This window comes from Dama dama, chromosome 20, assembly GCF_033118175.1.
Source record: "Dama dama isolate Ldn47 chromosome 20, ASM3311817v1, whole genome shotgun sequence".
NCBI lineage: Eukaryota > Metazoa > Chordata > Mammalia > Artiodactyla > Cervidae > Dama > Dama dama.
This window is the reverse complement of record NC_083700.1, coordinates 31,299,011-31,322,341: the sequence shown is the minus strand read 5'-3', so window position 1 is coordinate 31,322,341 and position 23,331 is coordinate 31,299,011. Positions and strand designations below refer to the sequence as shown.

Below are 23,331 nucleotides of genomic sequence, written 5' to 3'. Positions count from 1 at the left end.
ACCCTGCCCACCTGTGAAAGGCTGCAAGAAAGAAGAGATTAACACATTCCTTCCACAGGCTGGCCATCCCAGAGATGTTTTGCGAGACGCAGCTCTTTTTACTCTGCATCCTCATTGCCTCTCTCTCTCTGTTCTGCTTTTTTATTTTAGTTCCTCACTTCTTCTCTCTCTGGTTTTATAAGAGAACCTGGCCTCCAGACCCTGACAAGATGGTTATTTTGAGCCATTAATCTCAAAATCTTCTTGGTCAGCTTTCCAAATAGTCGTCTTCCTTGCCTCAACCCCTCGTCTCTCAGATTTAGTGGCCCGTCATTCGGTGACCTTGAATTCAGTATCATCACTGTTGAGGGAGCACCGAACAAAACTCTCCAGCAGTTTGATGGACTCTGGGGTCGGGGAAGGGTGAACTGTGGAAAGACCTGGATCCTGAGGACTTGAACTTGTCTTCCCCTCCCGCTACCCGCAAGGAGGCCTGGAGGACCTGAAGTGCCTGAAGAGGACCTGGCCCACCTGAGGCCTCAGAGTAGGAGACCTGGGAATGAAGGCACTGGCAAGGAATGTAACCTTGTGAAAGAGCTAAGGTTAGTTTTATCTCTTTTATCTCTAAGCCTGCAGTCTTTCCAGCATACCTTTTATCATCCACTGTAGCTTCTTGAACGTTCCTTTGAACTGGATTTACTATTGTGCTAGTTTCTTCGTTAAGGAGTTAAATTAATCTTTGTCACATGTTTCTTATATATGCACACGACAGGCATATTTTAACCTTGTCACGGTTATACCATGACGGTAGCAGTGTTGAGGGGGGATTGGAAGTGAGGAGTGAGACCCCAGGCTGGGGGTGTCCTTAGACTATTTCAAGAATCCTGATGGGCGAGTAAGGGCCTGACCCAAGACTATAGCAGGGAAAACAGGTGAGGAAGGGATGGACAGGGCAGACGCTGAAGTGGAACAACCTGTGGGTGTTGGTCAGTCAATCAGTTCAGTCGCTCAGTCGTGTCTGACTCTTTGAGACCCAGTGTACTGCAGCACACCAGGCCTCCCTGTCCATCACCAACTCCCGGAGTTTACTCAAACTCAGGTCCATCGAGTCAGTGATGCCATCCAGCCATCTCATCCTCTGTCGTCCTTTTCTCCTCCAGTCTTCAATCTTCCCAAGCTTCAGGGTCTTTTCCAGTGAGTCAGTTCTTCGCATCAGGTGGCCAAAGTATTGGAGTTTCAGCTTCAGCATCAGTCCTTCTAATGAATATTCAGGACTAATTTCTTTTAGGATTGACTGGTTGGATCTCCTTGCAGTCCAAGGGACTCTCAAGAGTCTTCTCCAACACCACAGTTCAAAGTCATCAGTTCTTTGGTGCTCAGCGTTCTTTATGGTCCAACTCTCACATCCATACATGACTACTGCAAAAACCATAGCTTTGACTAGATGGACCTTTGTTGGAAAAGTAATGTCTCTGCTTTTTAATATGTTGTGTAGGTTGGTTATAGCTTTTCTTCCAAGGAGCAGAACATCTTTTAATTTCATGGCTGCAGTCACCATCTGCAGTGATTTTTGGAGCCCCCAAAAATAAAGTCTGTTACTGTTTCCATTGTTTCCTCATCTATTTGCCGTGAAGTGATGGGACCAGATGCCATGATCTTAGTTTTCTGAATGTTGAGTTTTAAGCCAACTTTTTCAGTCTCCTTTCACTTTCATCAAGAGGCTTTTTAGTTCTTCTTTCTGCCATAAGGGTGGTATCATCTGCATGTCTGAGGTTATTGATATTTCTCCCGGCAATCTTGGTTCCAGCTTGTGCTTCATCCAGTCTAGCATTTCTCATGATGTACTCTACGTATAAGTTAAATAAGCAGGGTGACTATATACAGCCTTGACATACTCCTTTTCTGATTTGGAACCCAGTCTGTTGTTCCATATCCAGTTCTAACTGTTGCTTCTTGACCTGCATAGGGGTTTCTCAGGAGGCAGGTCAGGTGGTCTGGTATTCCCATCTCTTTCAGAATTTTCCACAGTTTGTTGTGATCCACACAGTCAAAGGCTTTGGCATAGTCAATAAAGCAGAAATAGATGTTTTTCTGGAACTCTCTTGCTTTTTCAATGATCCACTGGATGTTGGCAATTTGATCTCTGGTTCCTCTGCCTTTTCTAAAACCAGCTTGAACATCTGGAAGTTCACGGTTCACGTACTGTTGAAGCCTAGCTTGGAGAATTTTGAGCAGTACTTTGCTAGCCTGTGAGATGAGTGCAATTGTGCGGTAGTTTGAGCATTCTTTGGCATTACCTTTCTTTGGGATTGGAATGAAAACTGACCTTTTCCAGTCCTGTGGCCACTGCTGAGTTTTCCAAATTTGCTGGCATATTGAGTGCAGCACTTTCACAGCATCATCTTTTAGGATTTGAAATAGCTCTACTGGAATTCCATCACCTCCACTAGCTTTGTTTGTAGTGATGCTTCCTAAGGCCTACTTGACTTCACATTCCAGGATGTCTGGCTTTAGGTGAGTGATCACACCATCATGATTATCTGGGTCGTGAAGATCTTTTTTGTATAGTTCTTCTGTGTATTCTTGTCACCCCTTCTTAATATCTCTTGCTTCTGTTAGGTCCACACGGTTTCTGTCCTTTATTGAGCCCATCTTTGCATGAAATGTTCCCTTGGTATCTCTGATTTTCTTGAAGAGATCTCTAGGCTTTCCCATTCTATTGTTTTCCTCTATTTCTTTGCACTGATCACTGAGGAAGGCTTTCTTATCTCTCCTTGCTAGTCTTTGGAACTCTGCATTCAAATGGGTATATCTTTCCCTTTCTCCTTTGCCTTTCGCTTCTCTTCTTTTCCCAGCTATTTGTAAGGTCTCCTCAGACAACCATTTTGCCTTTTTGCATTTCTTTTTCTTGGGGATGGTCTTGATCACTGCCTCCTGTACAATGTCATGAACCTCCATCCACAGTTTTTCAGACATTATTTTAAATTTCACATATAAGTGATGTAATGTATTATCCTTCTCTCTTGGACTTTACTTAGTATGATAATCTCTAGGTCCATCTATATTACTGCAAATGTCACTATTTCTTTATTTTTTTATGACTGAGTAATATTATACTCGTGTGTGTGTGTGTGCATATGCTACATTTTCTTTCTCCATTTATCTGCTGTTAGACCCCTAGGCTGCTTCCATGTCTTGGCTATTGTAAATAGTGCTTCTATGAACACTGAGGTACATGCATCTTTTCAACTTAACAGTTTTCATCTTTTCCAGATATATACCCAGGAATGGGATTGCTGGATAATATGGCAGCTCTATTTTTAGATTTTTAAGGAACCTCCATACTGTTGTCAATAGTGGCAGTGTAACAGGAGGAAACAGGGCAGAGCACAACTTTTGAAAGAATGACATAGCCCAAGGACACAACATAAACTGATTAGAATCAAATGGGACCAAGCTGGCAGACAAGACTAGACCTTGATCCTCAGTCAGCAAGTGACATGACACACCCAGAGGTGCCATAACAGTTCCGAGGCACTGCTAAAAGAACAAGGTGGCCCAAATCCTGGAAATCTCTGCCCCTTCCCCAAAATAGTTGGAATAATCCTCCCACTCATTAGCATGTGAAGTTACCCAGCCTATAAAAACTAACCAGGCCAAATTTCAGGGCTGTGCTCGCCCTCTGCGATGGCCCGCGCTCTGTCTGTGTAATGTGCGTCTCTCTGTATCTGAATAAATCCACTTCTTAACTATCACTTTGTTTCTCACTGAGTTTTTTCTGTGATGAGACATCAAGAACCTGAGTTTCATTAGGTCCTGAAACCAGGTACCATGGGTTTTGGCTGGGTTTGAGTCCCAGCCATGTGGGTTCAAGTCTTAACCAGGGTTTTGGCTCAGTTTAAGTCCCAGCCACCTGGGTCAAGTCCCAACCAGGGTTTTGGCTGGGTTCGAGTCCCAGCCATGCGGGTTTGGGTCCCTTTGGCTGGGTTTGAGTCCCGGCACATGGGTTCAAGTTCCAATCTGTGGTAAATGGTTTCAGCAGCACCAACTTACATTCCCACCAACAATGCAGTAGGGTTCCCTTTTCTCCACACCCTCTCCAGCACTTATTTATAGCCTTTTTGATGATGGCTATTCTGAGAGGTGTGAGGTGATACCTCGTTGCAGTTTTGATTTGCATTTCCCTGATGATCAGTGATGTTAAACATGTTTTCCTGTGCCTATTGGCCATCTGTAGATCTTCTTTGGAGAAATGTTTATCAGGTCTTTTGCCTATTTTTTGATTAGGTTGTTTGGTTTTTGTTACTGAGTTGTATTAGCTGTTTGTATATTTTAGAAATTAAGCCTTTGTTGGTTGCACTGTTTGGAAATATTTTCTCCCATTTCATAGGTTGCCTTTTTGTTCATGGGCAATCAGGATTTTTAAATGCTGCTTTAGGTAAAACTGTTTTGATAGACTGGAATGTATTAGAATTTACTTAAAAAAAAAAATCCAGGTGTTTCACAAAGTGACATAATAATAGATCAAATACAGCCATCGGGTGATAAGAAGAAACATAGTGTTTCTGGTTCTGCCCTTAGATTTAATCACAGATTATGTACTCTGTTTAATGTCTGTTTTACTTTCTAGACTATAAAACTCTCTGAGGAAACATTTCTTGTGTTAGTCACTATTGTGTATTCCCAAGGCTCTATACAGTGTTGGGCATGTGGTTGGGCTTCAGATATTACGTATAAGATGAATAAAGAAACACATAAAATTTTCTTAAAATCCTCCTCCAGCCTCAAATGTGAAAAGCACTCAGAAGTATTGGGTGTGTTTCTTCCTTTCTTTATAAGTGGGATGGTAAGGCAAAGAGAGTGAAACAGCAACAAGAGAAAAACACCCCAGGGTAAACATCTCTTGATTACACATTTGTAGACCGTCAGCATAGCAAGACTTACTCCCAGCCCACTTCTCCTTCTGGCTTCTTAATGACTACTGGCCACCTCTTCCTATGACCCAGCCAGCAGGAGCTCCGTAATGCAAGCTCTTTTATTTCTTAAAATGGTAAAGCATGGTAGGAAAGAAAGTCTGCAAATGGAGAAACCATGTTATGAATTCCGGTGCCAAGAATAGAGACCATAGATCAGATTATGAATATAGCGGAGACCAGGAATCATCTTGCTCTTTTTGGTGCAGGACCTGAATGATTTCTTTGGCCACTGTTTACCCTCCAAGATTACCAAGGACTCGCCTCTTCCATTCTAGTGTTTTTTCCAGAGTTTCCATCCAGTCTTGAGTCTGCACCTTCAGACTCAGCTACTAAGGTAGCTGAGTAGAGCTTTCACACCACTGAGCTGCCATGCGCTTTTGAGGGCAGATGACCTGCTAGGATGAAGGGTTGTGTTGTGTACTTTTTTCCCTTCACTTTTCATTGAAATTTAAAATTCACAGAAAAGTTGGCACATTGAGTTCCTATACTCTTCACCTAGCTCTCAGATTTTTTTTAAATTTTTTTTAAAAAGTTTTATTTTATATCGGAGTATAGTTGATTCACAATGTTCTGTTAGTTTCAGGTATAGAGCAAAGTGATTTAGTTATACATGTTTTCCTTCCTCTGATGTTAATTTCTTTCACAATCATAGAACATTGGTCATAACTAGGAAGTTAACATTGGACAGTCCTATTAACTAAACTACAGACCAATTTTTCCACTAATGTTTTTTTTTTTGGTTCCAGGACCTAACCCAAGATACTGCATGTATTGTTTTACTTATAGCTACCTCCCTGGGGTTTTGTGGGAGTTGGATAATAAACCGCATGGAGAAGGGCTTCATAGACCGTGAACGTGTGTTACCAGCAGTTCTCTTCCATTATTGTTTTGGTTAATGATAAAACATACACTTCCCTCCCTGCACTGCAGGGTGTAAGTAGATTCCAATTCCATTACTAAAATGACTAAAACTATATGCTGGGCACTTTAATCCTCACAACAATTATATTATGCTTCTGTTATAAGATTCAAGAGTTGATATACTCTTAGGCTTCCTAGGCCCTCCCAAAGGGAAGTTAGCTGCTTTTTCATATGCTATCTCATCACAGCACTTACTGTGCCATCTTCCCCACTAGACTAGAAGCTGGGGCTGCCAGGAACTGGATTTTGTTTTGTTATCCCCTCTATCCAGCAAATAGGTACCCATGCTGAGCTGTATTTAGTCCTCAGTTGTATCCGACTCTTTGTGACCCCATGGACTGCAGCCCACCAGGCACTTCTGTCCATGGGGATTCTCCAGGCAGGAATGCTGAAGTGGGTTGCCATGCTCTCTTCCAGGGGATCTTCCAAGCCCAGGGATCAAACCCAGGTCTCTTGCATTGCAGGCAGATTCTTTATCAGCTGAGCCATCAGGGAAACCCAGGAATACTGGAGCGGGTAGCCTATCCCTTCTCCAGGGGATCCTCCTGACCCAGGAATCTCCTGCAGTACAGGCAAATTCTTTACCAGCTGAAATACTAGGGAACCCTAAATACGTACTTAGACGATGCTCAAAACACGCTGCTTAGATAAATGAATAAGTGATCTTTTAACCACTGCTCTATTCTGAAAATTGCTGTTTCCCTTTCAACTTACTGTTCACTGTTTGCCTTCCCCTACCAGAAAGTAAGATCCATAGAACACAGACTGCTGAGTTTCACTCCCTAATGAATTTTCAATACCTAAAACCTTATTTAGAACTGACAACTCAGACAGGGTAAATGTCAATAGTATCTGTTGAATGAATGTGTGGAAAGGTCGACTTCCTCCTTTGGCCCATAGCATCCTGTCTTTTTATGACATCACCATATTTTTCTCTGATGCTGATCTCATTAAGATAATGTTCAATAATGCTGTGATGTGGGTGAGCACTGACAGCTCTGGCTTCCTGAGTTAAACGGTCATTTGCAGCTGAATGGTGACTGGAGGGGGAATCACAGGAATGCTGTCTCCAGGAAGGAGGCAGTGATGGTTGGCACAGGTGGCCTGTGGACTCTACACCCCACAGCTTTGTCCAGGACCAGGAGAACCATGCCTTGAGGCCATTTGTTTTCTGTGCTCTTTTTAACGTTTTTTGTTTTTGAAGTTGCTATTTATTTGGCTGAGGCAGGTCTTAGTTGTGGCACGAGGGATCAGCATGTAGGATCTTTCGTTACAGCATGCAAGATCTTTAGGTGAAGCACACAAACTCCTAGTTGCGGCATGTAGGATCTAGCTCCTGGCAAGGGATTGAACCCAGGTCCCCTGCATTGGGAGCGCAGAGTCTTAGCCAGTGGACCACCAGGGAAGTCCTTGTGCTCTGTGCTCGTGACTTCCATGTCACACTCACCTCCCTTTCACCGGAATGCAACTCTTCATGATAAACAATGGCTTATAATAATCATTAACTTTATTTCCTTAGGAGATAACTTCCTTTTGTCACAACTCTTCTATTTCAAATCTATTTTTCCTGTCACTGATGAAAAGATAACAATCACATTCCCATTAAGAAAAACAGATATAGGGTAAAAGTCACCATTCTGACACAAGTATGGTTGGAATTTTATGTTTTCCCCTTCCCTTCCTCCACCCCCCCCCCCCGCCGAGAGTATATTATATATGCTTATCTAGTTTGTGTTCTGCACTTTTCACTTAACATTGTATCATGCTTATAACAGAAGGATCTTTTCATGCTATGAGACTTCATAACCATCTATTTAAATATACTCTACACATTTAAGGATGTTCAAATACATTATTCATTTCACTGTCAGATATGCCAAGCAAAGTCATCTAAAGAATTTGAAAGATAAAAACTCAAGGAACCTAAATGTCAAGCTTAAAAAATAAAACTCTGGAATTCCCTGGCAGTCCAGTGGTTAGGACTCTGCACTGCACTTCCGCAGCAAGGCACAGGGATTCATCCCCTGGTTGGGGACCTAAGATCCCACACGCCACACAGCATGACCAAAAAAAAAAGTCTCTAAAAGTATATGGAGGGCAACACATGAAAAAATGGTCAACATCACTCATGTTCAAGGAAATGTCACCCACTACATTCCAACTAGAAAGGGAAAGTTAAAAGGATCAATGCCAAGTGCTGACAAGAATACAGAATAGCTAGAATTTTCATACATCATTAGTGAGATTAGCAAATGGTATAGCCACCGAGAAAATAGTGTGATGATTTCTTACAAAGTTAACCATGCATTTGCCATGACTCAGCAATTTCAATGCTGGGCATCTATGCAAGAGAAATGAAAGCATATGTCTGCTAGACCCCTAAGTAAATATTTACAGCATCTTAACTTGTAACAGCTAAAAAGTGGAAACAGCTCAAATGTCCAACTGGTGGATGGATATACAAAGTATGGTACATCTGCACAAAGAAATGGGCCTCCTGGGTGGCTCCATGGTAGAGAATCTGCCTGCCAGTGCAGGAGACTTGGGTTCAATCCCTGGGTCAGAAAGAGCTTCTGCAGGAGGAAATGGCAACCCACTCCAGTATTCTTGCCTGAGAAATCTCATGGATATAGGAGCCCGAAGGGCTACAGTCCATGGGGTCACAAAAGAGTCAGACATGACTTAGCCACTAAACAACAAAACAACAACAAATACTCCTCAACAATAAAAAGCAAAGAATTACTGAAAAATGCAACAGGATGGATCATAACGCATTATGCTATTGTGACGTCAGACACAGAAGGCTACTCCCAACTGTTTTTACTCAAACACTTCTGACACCAAACGTACACGTTATTTCCACACCAACAACCACTTTGCCAATTCTCCAGACACCAAGTGGGTGTCCTACAGTCCGGTTCAAGTCTGACCTAAAGTACCCAGAGTCAGCATCAGATTCCACAGATTTAAAGGCTTAGTCTCACAAGACTGCCTTCACTTCAGATTCCATGCTCAAGTCCCAGGTTGCCACCTGTACGTGACCAATCAGCTATAAATTGGGAGTTCCCATGACTCCTTTGTCAAGGTTGATAATTTGCTAGAATGGATCACTGAACTCAGGGAAACGCTTTGCTTACATTCAGTGGTTTATTGTAAAGTATGCATTTCAGAACAGCCAGATGGAAGAGAGTCATAGGGCAAAATATGGAGGGGAGGAGCAGCAGGGAGCTTCCATGCCTTATCTGGGCACGCTACTCTCCCAGTACCTTAAGATACTCACCAGCCAGGAAGCTCTCTGTAGTTTAGGGGGTTTCATTACATAGGTGTGATCGATTATTTTATTGGACACTAATAATTGAACTCAATTTCCAGTCCCTCTCCCCTCCCCAGAGGTCAGGGGATGGGGCTGAAAGAGCCAACCTTCTAATCATGCCTTGGCCTTCCTAGAGACTATAGCCCCCATCCTGAAGTTAGGAAGGGGGCCTCCAGCCACCAGTCACTTAATTAGCATGCAAAAGATACTCTCATCACTCCCAAGGTTCCAAGCGTTCTAGGAGCTGTATACCAGGAACTGAGGATAAAGATCAAATATATGCTATCATGCCACAGTTACATACTATGTCGTTCCATACAGGCTTCCCAGGTGGCACAGTAGTAAAGAATCGCCTATCAATGCAGGAGATGCAAGAGATATGAATTGGGTGGGGAAAATCCCCTGGAAGAGGGCATGGCAACCCACTCCAGAGACTCCCATGGACATAGGAGCCTGGTGGGCTACATAGTCCATGGGATCCCAAAGAGTCGACACTACTGAGCATGCAGGCATAGGGGAAGTAGGTATCAGGTGATTTAGTTAAGGAGAGAGGATTGACTGCAAAGGAGGAGAAGGGAATTATCTTGGCTGTTCGAAATGTTCTACATTGGAATGGTAGTTATTTGACAAAAGAACTTTGTTAAAATTCATTAAACTTCACTTTTATAAAAGGAGTATGAACAGTATATAAATATACCTTAATAAATATGACTTCAAATAAAAGCTATTTCCTCTGTCATCTTTTGCAGATGTCCCTTGCCCCTAAAAAGTGTGACTTATTTATTATGATGGGTGTAGAGGAAAGAATAAAAGTTCCATCAGTGAACACCTGATCTGACTTCTACATAAGTGTCCACTGTCCATGGTAAGCACCAAGAGTAGAACATGATTCAGTAGCATTTTTCATGTATCTTTGGTCCAAAGCTTCTGTTTATCCCTGATTTCAGCCTCAGAGTTTCTCCTCTTTGGGTCCTTCTTCTGTGCCATTCAGTTCTGGAGACTGAGCAGCTTTAATAACTTCTTTTGGTTCCATCTCTTTACTTTCCTTTTTCTGTTTCTCTTCTGCCTTCTGTTCTTTAGCCTCAAGTCGGTAATTGATGCCCATGCCGATGAAAAGATAGATGCCAGAGACAATAAGGATTATGCCACATGTCCAGTATGTGTATTTATAGTCTCCATATATGTCACCGAGATGACCTAAGGATGTCCAAAAAACAAAGTTATGTGGGTAAACAATTATACCCTTTCCCAAATAAAGGTTAAGGATCCTTTCAAAGAGCCCACAAATGACAAATTAGTCTAAAAAGAAAATGCTCAAAATTATAAGATCTTTTGTTTATGATGTAACACTGATTTTGGGGTGTCCCTGCACATTCTGTTATCTTTAGCAACTTGAAAATAATTAAATCTTGGCAAATTTGAATTGAGAAAGTCCTGGAGATCACCTAGAATCAATTCTCTCAGTAATCCAATGGAAAAATTTGCTCAAAAGAGGTTTAGGAGTCTTGCCCAAGGCCACAGAGCTAATTCCAGTCTCCCAGGCCAATGCACTTTTTCTGACATCAGCATTTCCCAAAGGGTGTTCCTGGGAACACTCACCCTCTGCTGAAACATTAACTAACAGCAATACTTTCCACCATTGTAACCTCACAACAGGAAGATTCTATCATCATTCCCACTGTATAACATAAAAACTGAAGTACAGAAACTTTAAGGAAGTCATCCAAGGTCACAAAGCTTTAAGTGAAACAAATTGGCTTTAAACCCAGGGAGTCTGACCCTGAGGCGTGCACCCGTAACTTCTTTGCTTCAGGCTACCTCCCTAACATTTGCACAGTCAAGTAAATTTGGAAATGACACATCATAGTCTTTTCTATTCAAGTTTTTATGAGGTGTGATATTAAAGAAACTTATTTAATCCTTGTTATAGTAAAATTTATTAGCAACTCATCAAATTAGTATTAAGAAATAAACTTTGGAAAACTCGACACATATACAGGCTATAATAACCAATTCAAATATGATTTGATATGGTTTTCCAATGCAGGGCAACATTCACTCAGCAATACTTAGTTTCTATATATCAATACAGCCCTGGGTCTGCTAAGCCCTGAGTTAAGAGTGAGCAAAGCAGATAACATCCACAGTTCAGTGGAGAAGAGAAATGTTAATCCAATAACCACACAGACTGTGACAAGTGCTACAGGTGTGTTTGAAAGCAGAAAATAGGGGTTTGGGGCTAACAAGGAGGGTCAGGAAGGCTTTTTAAAAGTGTAAACTTAACCAAGACTTACAGAAGGATAAGAATTAATCTAGGAGAAAGGAGATGGGAAAAGGATCCGGGCAGAGAACAGCCAGTGCTGAGGCAGGTGGTAGGAGGAAGCATCAGGTGAGAGGGGAAGCACAGAGGGCTAACGGAGTGGTAGGAAATGAGGCTGGAGAAAGAGGCGGGCCGGCCCATGCAGGAACCAGCAGCCACAGTAGGGAATCTGATCCTCACCCTAAGAACGCAGGAAGCAACTGGAGTGTTCTAAGAGACTGGAGAACAGCTAGAATGGATATGGGTAAAGTTAGAAGGCTACTGATAGAAGATCGGAGATTAGGACAAGAGCAGTAGTGATGGAGAAAAAAATGAGCAGATTAGAAAGAGATTTAGGAAGCAAAAATGAATAGGATTTGGAATCTCCTTGGATATACTGGGTTGGCCAAAAAAGTTCATTTGGGTTTTTCTGTAAGATCTTATGGAGGACAGCAGGTGGAAAAGTTTTGACAGGTCAGTAGTGGGTTTTTCATTATGTGTCCTTCCTAACTTTAGAGTGCATAATCTCAAAAATATGCATCACATCCAGAGGTCCAAATTATTGTTGTATTTTGTATTAATGATACTTTAAAAATGTAAACTGTTTAGTACTGACTGAGAGGATAATACCTCAGGTTTTAGGGTCACTTCTTAGCTGTGTGATCCTGGGCAAGTTATTTCACTTTCAAAAGCCTCTATTTCTTTAAAGTGGGAACAATAATAGTCTAACATCATAGTCTTGCACTATATGACAGAATACAGAAACGATTAGGATTCTGCTTTCCATCACCTTCCCAATCTTCTCTGCCTGTTTTATGTTAATAGAACCACAGAAATTGGGAGACATACTGTACCTAAAACTGGTGGCCCCAGGAGGATAGGACAGCACTCCACAATGGTCATCAATCCCACAGCACTGGAGAATCTCTCGGCTCCCACAAGGTCCATCAGTGTTTCAAACAGTACGGCACCAAACCACCCAAAAGCAAATCCAAGGAATCCCGAGTAGACACAGAACCCTATGTAGCTGGAAGTTAAAGGAACTAGCATATGACATACTCCGTTCGCGATAATAGAAGCAGCCAAATAGTACTGAATTCGTGGTCTTACCCACTTTGTGTTGGCTACAAATCCCATACAAGGTCTGGATACCATGTCAACAAAAGCCTGAATGGAAAGAAGGAAAGCAGCCTTCTCACCAGAGTGATGTTGACTCTTGGCGTAATTGATAATAAAGACTAAAGGCGCAGCCACCGCAAAAGACATGATCACATTCCCAGAGAGGTACAGCAGGAAGCCTCTGTGCTTGAACAGGGATAGGTCCAAAAATTTGTTAACTGTTTGAGAAAGTGATTGTTTCTCCTTTGGGGAGTTTCTGCCATTAACTCCTGTCTTTGGATTACCTGCCCCCTTGTTTGCATCACATTTTCCAGCTTCCTGAAGGAATTCTTTAGACTTCTCTTTCTCTGCAGTGGTTGGCTTGGGCCCTATTGGTCTCATCAGGGCTCCAGCCACACAGCAGTTTAGTAGGAGGCCCCCCAGAATTAGGAAGCTTCCTCTCCAGCCAAAGAGAGCAAAAAGAGCCTGGTTGAGAGGGGCCATGGCAAAGAGGAACACAGGGCTGCCTGCCATGGCTAGTCCATTTGCTAATGGTCGCTTCTTGTAGAAATACTTGCCAATCACGGTCAAAGCTGGATTCAAGTTGAAGGCAAGCCCAAGACCTGGGGAGAGGGGAGGAAAAAAGAATCACATACTATCAGAAACATATTTAGAAATGATTAACTAGGGAAAGAACTGACATGGAAAGAGGTCAAAATCATGAGAGGCTATTGTAACTCATAAGTCATGAAGTGGACTATTATCAAATAAATACAGACACAAAATCTCTTTTGCAGCAAATACTAGATTTATATACACACTGTGTGTGTGTGTGTGTGTGTGTGTATGTGGCGTGCCATGTGGCTTGCAGGATCTTAGCGCCCTGAACAGGGATTGAACCCATGCCCCCTACAGTGGAAGTGTGGAATCTTAACCACTGCATCACCAGGGAAGTCCCTAAAAAATGTATATTATTAAAAACAATTCTTTTCACTTTAGCAACAAAAAGAACAATAGAAATTCTTTGTCTAATTTCATAATTACAAATGCATTAGAACTATTGGAAAAGGATACGTGATTGGTGGGCCTACCCTAACAAATAAACAAACATATTGTACAGCCACAGTAATAGAACAGAACACTTACTCAAATTGAAAAACTGATTTCTAAAAGTGGGCAGAAAGTCCAGAAATAGAACCAAAAGATACATTTAAATTAATAGGGAAAAAATGGATTTTTCAGCTAATGGGGTTGGGACAGTAACTATGCTGATAACCTTTTAAGTGGTCTTCCAATCTTGCTTTCCTACTAGGTAAACCAGGTTAGGATGCTTGTCCATTTCCATCTCTATAATGTCCATAACTTTTCACTCTGGCTTAAGAGGTCCTATGACTTGGCTCACACCTACCTCCCTGCCCTCATTTCAATCTGTTCTTATTTGTGCAAAGTTTAACAATTACTCTAGGTTTCCACAAAGACTTCTCCTGGCTATCATTCAAAACTCAACTCAAAATCATGATCTCAGAAGCCTTCCCTTTAGGGACCTTTCGATCCTTCTCTATCAAATTCTGTTTTAAGTGTTTGCAAAGCACTTATTACTACCTGAATTTTTCTTATTTATTCATTTATTTGTTGGCCTGTTTATTGTCTGATTGCCTCCACTAAAGAGCAGGAATCTTGCTTGTCATATTGGGTCTCCCCACAGAGCTTGGACCAGTGCCTGGCATATAGTTAGGGACTCAATGAATATTTGCTGAGTGAATTAATGACATGAAATAATGAACAGGTTGAATAACCATGTGGGAACAAATAAAGTTCTATTCCTTCTTTGTGTTATTCAAATATTCCAGATGAATTAAAATATTTAAATGTTTAAAAATTTAATGTAGTAAAAGTATAGATCTAAAAAGATAGTACCAAAAAAAAAAAAAAAGATAGTACCTATTATTAGCATTATCTCAGGTCCTGCAGGTGGGGCTGTAAATTATTTAAACCTTTCTAAAAGAGTACTTGACCAATCGTATCAAAAACCTTTTCTTCCCCCAGCAATACACTTCTACAAATTTATCCAAAGAAAACTATCATTTTCAAAGATGCATACAGAGGCACTATCATACACTTTATTAAGAGTGAAAATACAAACAATCTAAATGTCCTTCAATAAAGTGAAATAAATTATAGTACATCTATCCAGTGAAAAAATAATAGCTGCTAAAGTATATTTACTGAAATGGGGAAACTATTAATATGTACATGATGTATTACTAAGTAAAAAAAACTTGTTACAAACATTTCACATAATCTGGTCAGTTTTCATTCCAATACCAAAAAAGGGCAATGCCAAAGAATGTTCAAATTACTGTATAGTTGCACTCATTTCACATGCTAGCAAAATAATACTCAAAATCCTTCAAGTTAGGCTTCAGCAGTACATGAACTGAGAACTTCCAGATGTACAAGCTGAGTTTAGAAAAGGCAGAGGAACCAGAGATCAAATTGCCAACATTTATTGGATAATAGAGAAAGCAAGGGAATTCCAGTAAAACATCTGTTTCTGCTTCATTGACTATGCTAAAAGTCTTTGACTGTGTAGATCATAACAAACTGGAAAATTCTTAAAGAGATGGGAATACAAGACCACCTTACCTGCCTCCTGAGAAACCTGTATGCATGTCAAGATGCAACAGTTAGAACTGACATGGAACAACAGACTGGTTCAAAATTGGGAAAGGAGTATGTCAAGGCTATACATTGTCACCCTGCTTATTTAACTTATATGCGGAACTTACATCATGCGAACTCCTGGGCTGGATGACTCAAAAGATGGAATCAAGATTGCTGGGAGAAATATCAACAATCTCAGATATGCAGAAGATGCCACTCTAATGGCAGAAAGCAAAGGGAAACTTAAGAGCCTCTAGACGAGGGTCTTTCACCTCATCTTTCACCTCAGCCAGAGTGAAAAAGCTGGCTTATAACCCAACATTCAAAAAACTAAGATCATGGCATCTGGTCCCATCACTTTGCAGCAAATACAAGGGGAAAAAGTGGAAACTGTGACAGATTTTATTTTCTTGGGCTCCAAAATGACTGTGGAACAGTGACTGCAGCCATGAAATTAAAAGATACTTGCTTCTTGGAAGGAAAGCTATGACAAACCTAGACAGCATATCAAAAAGCAGAGACATCACTTTGCTGACAAAGGTCCATATAGTCAGGGCTATGGTTTTCCCAGTAGTCATGTATGGATGTGAGAATTGGACCATAAAGAAAGCTGAGTGCCAAAGAATTGGATGGCAAGGATATCAAACCAGTCAATCCTAAAGGAAATCAATCCTGAATATTCATTGGAAGGACTGATGCTGAAACCAATGCTCCAATACTTTGGCCACCTGATGCAAAGAGCCAACTCATTGGAAAAGACCCTGATGCTGGGAAACATGGAGGACAGGAGGAGAAAGGGGCAACAGAGGATGAGATGGTTGGATGGCATCACTGACTTAACGGACATGAGTTTGCACAAACTCCAGTAGATAGTGAAGGACAGGGAAGCCTGGTGAGCTGCAGTCCATGGGGTCACAAAGAGTTGGACATGACTTAGTGACTGAACAACAATATCCCTTTTTAAAAAAATTTTAACTTTACTGGAGTAGAGCTGACTTTTGTCAGTTTCAGGTGTATAGCAAAGTGATTCAGTTTTACATATACATATATTCATTCAAGATTTTCTTCTCTTACAGGTTAGCACAAAGTACTGAGTAGAATTCCTTGTATTATTGTCCTTGTTCATTATCTTTCTTAAATACAGTAGTGTGTGTATGTTCATCCCAAGCTCCTGATTTATCCCCTACCCCTCAACATTTCTCCTTTAGTCACCATAAGTTTTTTCAATATCTGTAAGTCTGTTTCTGTAAATAAGTTCATTTGTATAATTTTTAAAAATTAGATTCCACATGTAAGTGATATCATGATATTTGTTTTAGACTTACTTCACTTAATCTCATCCCTTTTTGTTCTAAATCTCATCCCTTTTTGTATAGAAGAATTTTTAAAACAAAAATTTTTGTTTTGTTTTTAGAAAGATAGAAAACGGTAGAAAAAGCATATAGAAAAACTATAGAAAAATCTGTGGGTATGGCATCAAAATGTTTTTTAAATAAATCTTATTGGCGTATAGTTGATTTACAATGTTGTGTTAGTTCCAGGTGTATAGCAAAGTGAATCAGTTATACATGTACATAGATCTACTCTTGTTTTTTTTAAGACTCTTTCCCATATATGCCAGAACAGAGTATTGAGTAGAGTTCCCTGTGCTGTATGGCAGATTATTATAAATTATCTTCTTTACATATAGAAGTGTGCATATGTCATTCCTCATCTCCCAGTTTATCCCTCACCCCCCATGTCATCAAAATATTCATGGTAGTTTTCTCTGAACTGTAGAGCTCTGGGTGTTTGACAGTATTTATATTCAGCGGTTCTGTTTTCTTAATTTAGCTATTAGAAAGGGGGTTTTCCCATGTGTGCTCTTTATCCTTTGCAAATGTATCTGACTTTTCTATCAGAATACTCTTTCTATGTATCTGACATTCTCTCTTTCTCCAATTTGAGCCAGTGTCTTCTTAGGCAGAAGGGGGAATGAGTGGGAACAGTTAATGACCTCCCTTTCAACAACTTTTTACCTATCACTGCAATCTTCTTTATTAAAGAAAAAGAATTCTCTTTCACTGTATTCATTCAATAAAAAATAATCACTCATTAAGTGTGATTACTTCTACACTTAATCTGAACTTTCTTTAAAGACTTGCTTTTCTAATACTATTAAATTAATGTATCAACAGCTCTAAAACATAGTGACCTAGTAATTTTCTAACAAAGAACTTTCATTTTTCAAAAGAGTTGGCAAATGGATGCTATAAATAGTCCACAAAGAAATTATTGCTTGAAAAGGCATTAGTACAACTCACCTACAATAACTCCGATACAAATGTAAAGTTCCATCACAGTGCTACAGAAGGAAGCTGCAATCAAGCCGCAGCCTGACAAGCAGCCACCAAAAATCATGACAGGGCGACTGCCGTATTTATTCACCAGGATACTGCTAATAGGACCTGTGAGAGAACACAGATTAGTAATAATACAGAGGAGAAGCCCAGCCCTCCCATCCACACCTGCTCATGCCATTACTGACATGACAGCATGCTATCCCAGAAAATAAACAGATAGAAGACAGTGCTAAAGAATATTGCTTTCTATCTTTATTTCAGAGTCACAGGTTTGTCTAATGGAAAAAAATATAGTATTGATTATGCATCTTCTATATACCTAGGACATGTTAGATGGATTTTAACTGAAGTATGAAAGACCATAAGCTAACTCTTCTAAGGCAGAAGAGGCTGCAAGTACCCTGATTACAAGTGCTTATAGGATCCTTCATTATCTAGGATATTATCCACATATATGTAGTTTACTTATTTTAGATTTTTTAAAAAATATTTTAATTTATTTATTTGGTTGCTCTGGGTCTTAGTTGCAGCATATGAACTCTTTAAGTTGTGGCATGTGGGGTCTAGTTCCCTGACCAGGTTTGAACCTGGGCCCCCTGCACTGGGAGCATAGAGTCTTAGCCACTCGACCACCAGGGAAGTCCTTGTTTTAAAATTTTAGATGGAATTTAAACATACATGACTGATGAGATATATGAGCTAGTCTGATCATACTTCTGACTTAAGGGCATATTTACTAAAAACTACCTAAAATATTGTTTCTCATAGAAAACAATAACAAAACCAAAACAGGCCTACAAAATAAGAATGCCTACCATCACCACTTTTCTTCAGCATTATACTGGAGGTCCAAGCCAGCGCAGAAAGACAGAAGGAAAAAGGTGTAAGAAAAGGAAGAAACCAAACTATCAGTATTTGCAGAAGATTTGTTTGTCTACCTAAAATTTTTGAAAAAGAAATCTACCAATAAACTACTGGAAATAAGAGTTTAGCAAGCTTACAGGATATATGATTAAAGTACAAATACCAATTACCTGTCTATACCCAGCAGCCAACACAAAACAGCATTTTTAAAGAAAGCTATCCTTTATAATGACACTGTTTTATATTATACTGACCCAACAGAGTACATGTTGCTATGTAACTTTCATTGTTAGAATGAAAAATATGATTCTAATCACATAACTCCAATAACTAACATTTCAATTATTTTTACTGATAAAGATATCAAGAGCAAAAAGTACTTAATACAGAATTGCTGTCTACCCACTGAAAGTTAAAAGAGCAAGCCTTCATGGGTACTTACCCCCAGCATACATGACAGCAAACACGATGGAAGATAACCACGACACTTCGCTGGAGCTGGCTTTAAATACTTCTCCAATGTCTTTGTAAAATACACTGATAGATTTGCCAAATGCACAAGAGAAACCAATGGAAATGAAAGCTCCAACGACTACTGCCCACCCCCAGCCTCCATCTGGTGGGGTGTATCCAGCTGGACCTCCGTTTGATGGTGGCATTGTAAGTAAAGATGAATTCTAAAATCCAGTTCAAATCCAGATATCTAAAGGGTATGAAATCAAAATAGTACAGAACAAGCAGATAAACAGCAAAGCACTTCCAGAAAATCCCTTACATTTATGAAATAAATAAATAAAGGCATATAGCAATTTTCTAAATAAAAGGTCAAACACTAGATTCTCATTTAATGGGCTGGAAAGTTATCTCAGTAAAGTTTATTTTCCATCCAGATACTCAGACTTAAGTTTTTTGTTGTTTTATGTGACTAGAAAGATTACTAAATGATAGCTGGCCAATACAATTTAAATCTGCAAAATGAACCCTGATATCAGAGACTAGTAGTTTTAAACCAAAGATTTCACCTTTTTTTAAGCCCCAGCATTAATGAAAAACATAGCTAGAAAAAGAAATATAATATGATTATGAATTACCAGCAGGTGGGAGAAGTTGAGAGCAGATTTACCAGTCTAGAGAAATTAAGTTCTCCTTGGATTTACTTAAACTGGATTCTATTTTATGTCAAAATTAACAACAACGATATGTTATCATACACATTTCTGGCCACCCTAACATTACCTGGAGAGAGCTAGTACAGTACTGACACTGTACAATGACAATATGCTATAAATGATATAAAATGGTTAACAATAACAATATCACATTTTACTATTCCTTTTTAATACAAATCCTACCTTCCTATCCATAGAAATTAACTTTTAAATAGCTCACATTCTAACTAAACACTTCAAATATAATTTAGAAAGTGATGCTGTAGTGATTAAAAAAAACTCAGAAAGAGTTCTGCTTGAGAAGCTAAAAGACTAAGTTTTTTAAATAAAACTTTTACAGAAGTAAAGTTTCTGAAACCTTTATAAAATTATAAAACTCCCAGAGTTTGCAAACTTTTGTTAGATTTATTCCAAGGTGTTTTTATTACTCTTATAGATAGTAGTTATAAAAAATCATTTTCTGTTAGTTGCTGGTGTATAAAGACACAACTTATTTATTTAAATAATAGGTTTACTGAGATATAATTCACATATCATAAACTTTAAACTTTATATTTCAGTGGTTTCCAGTATATTTACAAAACTATCAACTATCATCACTAATATCAAGCATTTTTATCACCCTCGAAAGAAACCCTGTACCCATTAGCAATTTTATTGCTAAATATTTTTTTATGACATTGTAAATCAAATTGTTTTCTGAATTTCACTTTTGGATTTTTCATTGCTAATGTCTAGAAATTGATTTTTTGATGTTAATTTTGCAGCCTGCAAATTCACCAAACTCATTTATTAGTTCTAATAGGCTTACCTAAGTATCTGTGGATTTCTCAGGATTTTCTATTTACAAAAGCATGTAATCTGTGATGGTTTTACATCTTTCTTTCATTGCCTAATTCCTTGAATAAACCCTCCAGTACATGTGGTAAAAGTAAACATCCTCATCTTATTGCCGACCTTAGAAAGAGAGCTTTCAGTATTTTACCATTAAGTATGCTGTTAGCTGTGGGTTTTTGTAGATGCCCTTTATTAAGTTTGGGAAATTTCCTTCTATTCCTAGTTGTTGAGTATTTTTATCAAGAAGGATGTTCAATTCAGTTCAGTCGCTCAGTCGTGTCCGACCCTTTGCAACCTGATGGACTGCAGCACCCCAGGCTTCCCTGTCCATCACCAACTCCTGGAGCTTGCTCAAACTCATGTCCATCAAGTGGGTGATGCCATCCAACCATCTCATCCTCTGTCGTCCCCGTCTCCTCCTGCCTTCAATCTTTCCCAGCATCAGGGTCTTTTCCAATGAGTCAGCTGTTCCGATCAGGTGGCCAAAGTATTGGAGCTTCAGCATCAGAAGGACATCGGATTGTGGCAAATGCTTTGTTATGTATCTATTAAGATGACCTTGTGGTTTGGTACCTTTATTCTATTAATACAGTGTGGTTTGACTGATTCTTTTAAATTTTGACCCACTTATGAATTCCTGCACTCCTGAGATAAGTCACAGTTCATCATGATATATAACCCATTTTAAATGTTGTTGGATTGTTTGCTCATATTTTGTTGAAAAACTTTATGTCCGTATTTACAAGGGATGTTGTTTTCTCCTCTTGTGATGTCTGATTTTGGTTTCAGGGTAATTCTGGCTTCAAAGAACAAGTTGGGAGATGTTCTGTTCTTTGAAACAATTTGTAAGAGTTGTGTTTGTTCTTTTAATGTTTCATAAAATTCACCAGTGAAGCCATTTAGGCTCCAGGTTTTCCTTGTGGGTAGTTGTTTTTGTTTTTGTTTGATGATTATGTCAATCTTTTTACTTTCTATAGGTATATACAGATTGTCTCTATCTAACTTGAGTCATTTAACAGTTTGTCTTTCTATAAATGCATTCATTTCATTTGGGTTGTCTAATTTGTTGGTCTGCAATTGTTCGTAGTATCCCTTTATAATCCCGTTTTTATTTCTGTAAGATTAGTAGTGATATATGAAGAGTTGCTCAATGGTAAAGAACCCACCTGCTAATGCAGGAGACACGGGTTCAATCCTTGGGTCAGGAAGATCCCCTGAAGAAGGGAATGGCAGCCCACTTCAGCATTCTTGTCTGGGAAATCCCATGGGGAGAGGAGCCTGGCAGGCTAGAGTCCATGAGGTTGCAAGAGAGTCAGACATGACTTACAGGCTAAACAACAACAATACCATGAAGAGTTTCAACAAGAGTACTATTAGAGGGAACAGGCCTCACAAAATTGACCTCACTTCTAACACCAACTGCAAGTCTAGGCATTGGAGGTGGGGGTGTGTGGGGGTAGGTGGTTTCAAAATCAGGTTTGGCAATTCTACAGGACTCACAGAATTCACTGAAAGCTATTATACCCTTGATTTATTACAGGGGAAAGGACACAGGTGGAAATCAGCCCCAGGCAGAGATGTACAGAGTAGAGTTTGGGAGAGGCTCAAGTGTGGAGGTTTTGATCACCCTCTTTCCATGAAGTCATGGAAGCATCACCTTCTCCCAGTCACACTGTGTGGCAATACAGAGTATTACCAACCAGGGAAGCTCAGCTAAGCTTTTAGTGTCTAGAATTTAATGGGACTTGATCACACACTGCCCACATGACTGCTGACTGTTAGTCTCCAGTCCTTACCAGAGGGTGGGTTAACTATTAAGCCTCAAGCCTCCAGCTCTTTTGGAGATTGGAAAAAAGACAATATGGCTAAAAGGTCCAGCAAAGACACTCTTATCAGACAGGACTTTTCAAAGGGCTGTGACTTTGAAAAGGTCAAAGGGTACCCTTTACCCTTTGAAAAGGCAGAGGGTAAAGCATCTGCCTGTATTCTAGAACCTTTGGTATTTTGTATTTGTTTTCATTCATCTCAATGTGTTTCCTAATTTTATTTAGAATTCATCCCTTGAACCACTGGTTATTTAGGAATGTCTTGTCAATTTCCAAATATTTGTTCATTTCACAAATTTTCTTTTGTTATTCATTTCTGATTTTATTTCATTATAATCAGAAAACATACTCAGTCCTTTCAAATGTACTGAGACATGTTTTATGGCCTAATGGGTGGTCTATCCTGGAAAATGTTCCGCATGTTGCTTGAGAAGAATGTGTATTCTGCTCTTGTTAGATAAAATATTCTATGGATGTTTGTTAGATTTATTTGGTTTATACTCAGTATGTACTTTGTTGTTCAAGTCTTCTATTTCCTAGTTGATTTTCTGCCTATTTTATTGACGTTCCGTTGAAATCTTCAACTATTGTTACTGAATTGTCTATTTCTCTCTCTAATTCTGTCAGTTTTTGCTTTATGTATTTTAGGGCTCTGTGGTTAGGTATACACCTATATTTATAATTTGGAGAAGGAAATGGCAAGCCACTCCAGCATTCTTGCCTGGAGAATCCCATGGACAGAGGAACCTGCCAGGCTACAGTCCATGGGGCCACAAAGAGTCAGACACGACTGAGTGACTAACAATAACAACATGTTTATAATTGTTATATCTTCATAGTGGATTAACCTTTTACCATCATAAAATGTCCTTATTTATGTCTAGGTCTCTTTGGTTACTGTTTACATGGCTTTCAGCCCCCCCCCCCCAATCTGTATAATATAAATCAGTCTGCCTTTGAATCTATAATGTGTCTCTTGTAGATAGCATAAGGTTTGATCCAATCTTTCAGTCACTGGTTTTTGACTGTAGTGTTTAATCTAT

The 23,331-nt window shown here is 39.6% G+C and overlaps 1 protein-coding gene across 1 annotated transcript; it reads right to left on the bottom strand.

The window, feature by feature from the left end:
* Window positions 1–10,138: 10,138 nt before the first annotated feature.
* On the bottom strand, window positions 10,139–19,115 carry LOC133074511 (monocarboxylate transporter 1-like). Its single transcript, XM_061168438.1, has 4 exons — window positions 18,899–19,115; window positions 17,554–17,697; window positions 12,343–13,209; window positions 10,139–10,386 (listed from the first exon to the last, which is right to left on the bottom strand). The coding sequence occupies exons 1-4, from the start codon at window positions 19,113–19,115 to the stop codon at window positions 10,139–10,141; spliced, it is 1,476 nt and encodes a 491-aa protein (XP_061024421.1).
* Between the last annotated feature and the right edge of the window lie 4,216 nt (window positions 19,116–23,331).

What these genes read in the sequence shown, in the direction of transcription:
- LOC133074511 (XM_061168438.1), bottom strand. Translation starts at nt 19,115, where the DNA reads ATGCCACCATCAAACGGAGGTCCAGCTGGATACACCCCACCAGATGGA. An exon ending in TGCTGTCATGTATGCTGGGG is followed by an intron (nt 17,698 to 18,898) that starts GTAAGTACCCAT and finishes GTTCTCTCACAG; the next exon opens with GTCCTATTAGCAGTATCCTG. An exon ending in TTGTATCGGAGTTATTGTAG is followed by an intron (nt 13,210 to 17,553) that starts GTGAGTTGTACT and finishes CCCTCTCCCCAG; the next exon opens with GTCTTGGGCTTGCCTTCAAC.